Source organism: Kryptolebias marmoratus, linkage group LG8 (assembly GCF_001649575.2).
Source record: "Kryptolebias marmoratus isolate JLee-2015 linkage group LG8, ASM164957v2, whole genome shotgun sequence".
NCBI lineage: Eukaryota > Metazoa > Chordata > Actinopteri > Cyprinodontiformes > Rivulidae > Kryptolebias > Kryptolebias marmoratus.
Window position 1 is genome coordinate 23227110 of NC_051437.1, and position 6598 is coordinate 23233707.

Sequence of the window (6598 nt, forward strand, 5' to 3'; positions counted from 1 at the left end):
GTCATGTGATTGCAGCATAAACCTTAAAAGATGTCATCACTGAACAGAAACCCTCCTGACATACAGTCATATCATCACAGAATCTTCCTGTTTATCATCATTTTAGGGTTTAAGTTACCCAACCTGAACAAAGAACCACACAGAGAGAGAGTAAATTGTCTTTTAGGATACTTTTGCAAAAGGAGAAGTCACGTGAGCAATGACCTTTTGGGTCAAACTCCAGCGAGTTCTGAAGTCCTGTAGCAGCAGCATCTTTTTATTACAAACAAGGAATGGATGGGGGCTGAATCGGTCAGGACCCGTTCTGCCAAACAGAATAATCACACAAATACAGAATGTATTTGTATCAATCCTGATACAAAGATTATCAGAGGTACAGTGACGTTACTTGGGTGATTGGCTGGTGCCTGTAAGCATGATAATATGTAAACATGATACAAATTAACTCAATTAATATCTCTGACATTCGGTGTGACATGTAGGCATGTTTTGCACATAAACACAAAGGCTGGTAATTAAAAAAAAAAACCCTAACACATCACATCAGAGTTTCTGCAGACTGCTTTGTTTTAGAGAAGACATCACATGAGATCAGAGAGGTGTCGATTTCTCTGTTTTGTGTATGAATGGACTTTTGTTGATGTATTTGTGTGTCCAGGCAGGGCTGTGGGTGAAACTAAGCTGAAGCAGATGCTGTCGGTTGGAGCCGGACCCAGAGCCAGGCCCATGGGCAGAGGCAGTCGGATCCCGTCCCTGACGCCCTTGGCAAGGAAATATACACCAGGGAAGCGTTGACGCTGGTTCATCACAACCTCCAACACCCAAAAGGAGGGACTTCACGTCCTCACACAAACCCACACTTAAAAATTCAAAACAGATGTCCTTTGGTTTCATCAGCTCAGAGGCAAAAATAATCAGAACATTGATTCCAGTTCTGAGAGACTTACCTGTTTGGTCAGAGGCGAGTTCACGTGTTTAACGATGAGAATTGACTCAGTCTTGTCAAAACATCAAACCTCCAGCATCAAACACCTGTTGGACCAGCACACATGAGCACAGGGTGTTCTGTGTAATATCTCCTTACCAAGCCTCTTGAGTCTCATAATGCTCACTGCCACCTGAAGCCTCTGGAGAGAGGATGTTTAGTGTGTAATGTCTGGGTTTAGTATTGTATTTCTGTTAAGTTGAGGTCACATAGAAAAGAAAGATTTATATATATTTAGAGGGTTTTTTTATGTAAAAGAATTATTTCAAAAGTAAAGCCTTTGCATTCGCTGATGTTCCGCTCTTGGTATGGTCAGAAATCCTATGTGCTTATTGCTGCATTTCCAGTACTTCAACAGGCTGCATCTTTACAGTGCAACTTGTTTATTTTGTCAACGCTCACATCTTGCAAAATGCAGGCTCTCTGTTGGAAATTTGCCGTGTCCAAGCTGAAACAACACCCACTGCATCACCCTGACATCATCAGGGCCATTTGTTTTCACGGGATAATCAGGGACTTATTTTATTTAAAGTAGCACAGACATCTGATTTAGCTAAAAGTTTGTTTGTTTTAAATCGGAAAAAGAACACCCTCCAAAAAACAAGCTTTCCCTTTTGTTGAGTTGTCACAGGATGAAACTGCACAACCGTTCCCCACTGACAATCAGTGTAGTATCGAGAAATATGAAACCAGTCACCTTATTTTGTTAGAAAACAATGAATGTTACTAAAAAAAGCCCTGTTGTCTCTGCAGAGCCAGCAGTGGGAGATAGGATGAGGTTGAGGTTCAGTTACGAGCAGAAATCTTTACTCCATGGCAACCGGCCAGGCAATTCTTCAGCCCAAAAGCCATTAAGAGTCTGGTGAAGCTGTATTGTCCCCATCTGCTCACGTTTCTTTTTATTGCTTGTCTGGAGCTGTACACAGGGGATGAAGGAGCACTTTGCCAAAAAAAAGGAAGATGTTAAACCGCTGAATTTTTAACCACGGTATTTATTTTCCTGGTTATTGCCCACTGACAATCTCAAGTAAAACTGAGAGGGACGAAAATGATCTTACAGATGAAGAGATCATTAAAATGGAAATGCTGAAAGGATCAAAGATGGCTGCTCTCGGGAGGAAAGAGACTGACCCCAACAATCACTTTGAAGCACTGAAAACTGACACAACTAGATCAACTTATCTATCTCTAATTTACTCAAACACTTGACAAGTGACAGGATGAATGTTCCGATCTGATCGAATTAAATGGCTCTCAGAGCTTTCAGTGTGTTTTTAGAATTGTAGTTTTTGCATTTCTTCTCCAAAATAACTGCATCTAAGTTAAAAGCGACGCAAACAGTGAAGTGCTGTTTTTTGGTAGTTTAAACATTCAGGGTTTCTAACTTTCCAGTTCTTCATGTTGACTTTCTGTGCTCAGAATATGGCAACAGTGGATGTTTAATGGTGCTTTTTGTGCACTGTAGTCAGTATTTTCGGAATATTCATAATAATAATAATAATTTTGGCTTTTTTTTCTTCTTGCAGATGTATTTTGTATTTGTTAAATAAAGTTGTATTCAAATAAACAATGTGGATGACCAAATATCAGCCTGAAGGTCTCAGTGGTGATGCTCCAAGGAGAGTGCTGTCCAAACCTGAGCTATTAATTCAACACTAACACCAGTTATTGTGTGTTTATAAACCTGACCAAAGACTCCAGTTTTATTTCCACTGAACACATAAATCTGCAAAATTACAGTCCGAGTTTCTTTGGTTTGGTGCCTGCAGCTGCCGGTCATACTGCAGGAAGGTGAAACATTTAATACACAAATACATTAAATTACAATTTAAGAATGCTCTACAGAATCAGTTGCAGTTGTTTATTTTTTGCTGCAGTCACATGTAAATCTGACAATTAGAAAATGATGATATGCTGCAGGAGGGAACACCTGAAGAGTAATAATAATAAAAAAAAATGTTCACACACTTGAACCAAGAAGAAAATCGATGGTTTTAAAAGGAGAGCAATACAATTTGAAATGGCACAAACTTCAAATGTTTGATTTCACAATGTGGAGCTTTAGTGGTTTCACAAAAAGAAATAATGGCAATTTGGAGAAACAAAAACAAGACTGGATGCCCAGTTAGGATCCAAACTGTTCGGTTCACAGCAGCCAAGTTTCCAACCGTTTCATCTGAGAGCGCAGCTCCAGGTGCTGGATCAGAACACCCCCAACAGGTCCGGAGTGCTCAGTGTGGGAGCTGCAGGCGGACAGGCCGACCGTCCGTCACATGGAGGCCCTCTGCGCGCACACCAGGTCCTCGTCGTGCACCACGCTCCACATCCGGAGCAGCTCCTGCGCGCTCAGCTTGTGCACCACGAGCAGGCTCTTGTAGAAGCACGGCTCCTTGTTCAGGCGGCTCACCTTGTGCCTCGTGATCCCGAAAGTCCTGAAGCCCGCGTGCATCTCCGGCGCCACGCCGAGCTTCTTCAGGCACATGCCCAGGAACACGTCGTCGATGGGGTACAGCTCCACGTCCTCCGAGGCCACGAAGAGCCTCCTGGCCAGCTGGGAGGACATGAGGAACCCGCCGCCCCCCACGTAGGCCGGGTACGGCTTGTCGTACAGCTCTTTGGGGATGTAGTATTTGCTCTGCCGGTTCCGGATGGGGATCGCCTTGGAGATGGTGTCCCCCACGAACAGGTCGGCGTCTTTGCGCTCCTCCACCTTGAAGTGGATGAGCTCCAGCAGGTTGTGCGTGTTCACGAACACGTCGTCGTCCCCTTTGAATATGAACTGCACCCCGGGGCAGTAGATTTTGAACCATTTGAGGAAGTTGACCTCCTTCAGGGTCAGGTTGAAGAACGTGTCCATGAAGTCCCACTGCAGGATGTCCTTGTAGATCATGTCCTCGTACTCGATCAGCTTCTGGAGGTTCTTGGTGTCCGCCGTCGGAGTTCCGAGCAGGAATAAGGTTCGGATCTTCTTGCCGTCCACAGTGAGCTCATTGGCCCAGGTTTTACGCACAGCCTCGCGCCGGTCGTGCTGCTCGATGACGGACTTGATGACCATGAGGAGGTGCACGTCTCCGTCCGCGCACTTCTCCGGGTGGTTGATGAGCATGGGGAAGTACCTGCAGTGTCTGCGCAGCACGAACTGGTGGAAGCGCGGGTCCAGGCGTCGGAACCAGTCCTGGCTCTTCACCGACGCGTCCTCGCTGCAGTTGAGCACCTGCGCGTCCCAGGAGCCCGGCGGCGCCTGTCCGGTCACCGGCGGCTGCGGGTCCTGCTCGTGGCTCGGCACCGGGCTCTCTGCGCTCCAGAAGCTGGTTTTCACCACCCGCTTCTTGTACGAAAGACACTCCGAGCCGCACCAGCTCGCGTCCCTCGCGTGTTTGGACCCCGTCGCGTATTTCTCCGACAGCTTCAGCTTCTGGATCATCAGGAAAGACGCGAAGACCAGAGACAGGCTCAGCAGGGACTTCAGCAGACCGCCCCGCTTCCTCCGGAAAAAGTGCTCCATGGCTGTCACCGCGGCGCCCGGGGACCCTCAGGCGCTGGACCCCTCATAGTGTTTCAGGACCGGAGCCGCCGGGGACAGGTGTGAAGTCGCTGCTCCTGGGGGCCAGTTTAACCCATGGCGGCGCTCATTGATGGCACACACCGCTGCGCTTTGTTGTAAGGACCCCTTGTCCCAGCCGGCTGGTCCCCCGGACCTCTTCCCCTCTGTTTTTGTCTCCGAGCAGACTGGAGACCTGCTGCAAGACAACACCGCCTCCCATCCCCAAAGATCCCCTCCTCCTGGTGATTCACACTGATCCAGGACCAGCGGCCACTTCCGTTTCTCAAAAAACTCATCAGGTGTCCGCCACATCATGACTGTTGAGCTTTGTGTCTGTCAGTTTGCACATTCCTGTTGATGAAAAGATGAGAATCAGAACTGTTTTAAATGACTTTAAGAGTTCAGCTACAGCGATGCGCAAAGAGAAGAGATGAGGGCTTTAAAATAATCCTCAGCTCTGGCCACTTTATGAAACCCAAAATGACTCCAGTGACTTTATATTTAATTTGTTTCAAAGCAGGCTGATCAGCACAGTTTCTGAGTTCATTATAATTATTATAATTATTGATATCATTGATCTGTGGAGCTGTTTGACCCGCTGCACCTCTCCTGGTCCCTCTGGCTGGCTTTATGTTTGGAGGCATTGTGGTGCTATAGAATAAATTTAAATCTAATCAGATGCCCTCCTGACTGTAATGTGAGATTAGAATCTGAACCTTTCAAGGGCCCACAATGGTTAAAGGAAAGGATATTTTAAAGGGCAGCTCATTTAGGGCCTATTGGGTTCCTGATAGGTTTGACTGTGATGAAGCCTTTTGTCACATTATTGTTTTCTCTGTTATATTCTTTTATAAAACGTGGCTTTTTGTGTTACTTGTTAGGTCATATGTGTGTTTTAATTTTTTTTTCTATGTTGTGAAACATTTTGTGTTTGGATGTTTTGTTATGTTCTCTAAAAGGTAAAGTTTTTTTTTATTCTTGCATTTCTGAGTTTGTGATGTTTATTTATTTTTATTTTGAGTTTTTGAAAAGTGTTTTAGGTTTTCTAAACAGTATATATTTTTGTACCTTCTGCTGCTGTGTTTTAGTTTTGAAGTGTTTCCTGTTTTGTGGTTGTGAAATTTTCTGGTCTACTTTAATCTCTACCACTTAAATAATAGGTAAACACTATTTATTATTACTATTATTATTCCTCGTAAAAAACAAACAATAAAAAACATTAAATAACATACATGAAATGTCAACTTTTGTGGATTTGATCTCCGTTCAGCTTGAACTGTAGATGATTTTATGACAAACTATTTAAAACCTGAAGCAACCAAATATCCAAGGCTGACCTCTGGCGCCCTCTTGTGGACATATTGGAGAATCACACCTTGTTTGCGCGCTGTTCTTCCTCTCTGCTACCTTACGCGACACAAACTTCCCATGCAAACCAACCTGTTACTATCTCACATATTTACCCACAAACACGAACGTATTTAATCAGAATAAAACCTAATTCGACAATTGTGTACTTTTACACGCACTCATAAAGCTCCATACTTCACTGCAAGTTCAAAATTTGACTGGGTAGGCCTTAGTGCGGGGAAACAATTTTTATCTTTAAAAACATGGCGTGAAACTGTGTGTTCGAACACTGTGACATTTTCAATTGAGAGAAAACTTTCAGAATCGCATCAGAATGTGTGTGTTAAGACTTAAAACAAGTTTTGACATTTTGTCCGAACGCGAAACGGTTGAGTAGCGTCAACGTTCGGTTTGATATTCACAGACGCGGTTGCTCTATTTACGTAGCGCGTCACGTAGAACGTAAATAACGCTGAAATCCACATTTACGTGCCCGACGTACGGGGACGTCATGACCGCTGAGCGCAATGACCAATGACTTATATGGATAGACATGACATCACGTGACTTTGGATGAGCTAAAAACGCCGCCATCTTACGATAGTAATACAGCTCCGCTTTTGCGCTCAGCAATACAGGAATGCCTTCTTTTTATGCTGCATTTTTCTGCACAAATCTTCACGGAAAATGTCCGGACGGCGTTACATTTAATCGGTAAG

The 6598-nt window shown here is 44.6% G+C and overlaps 2 protein-coding genes across 5 annotated transcripts in view; one reads left to right on the forward strand and one right to left on the reverse strand.

The window, feature by feature from the left end:
- Positions 1–3047, forward strand: part of cep104 (centrosomal protein 104) — a 26369-nt gene extending 23322 nt beyond the window's left edge. For 3 of the 4 annotated variants that reach the window (XM_017411378.3, XM_017411379.3, XM_025004882.2), the window contains one exon: positions 659–3047. In XM_017411378.3, the coding sequence (XP_017266867.1) occupies positions 659–795 (137 nt within the window). In that variant the 3' untranslated portion in view covers positions 796–3047. The remainder of the gene's footprint in view (positions 1–658) is intronic. The other variant, XM_017411380.3, reaches the window with a different exon arrangement.
- Positions 2832–4728, reverse strand: b3gnt7l (UDP-GlcNAc:betaGal beta-1,3-N-acetylglucosaminyltransferase 7, like). The gene has a single exon (XM_017411381.3). It carries the CDS (start codon positions 4488–4490, stop codon positions 3255–3257), a length of 1236 nt encoding a protein of 411 aa, XP_017266870.1. The 5' UTR covers positions 4491–4728; the 3' UTR covers positions 2832–3254.
- Between the last annotated feature and the right edge of the window lie 1870 nt (positions 4729–6598).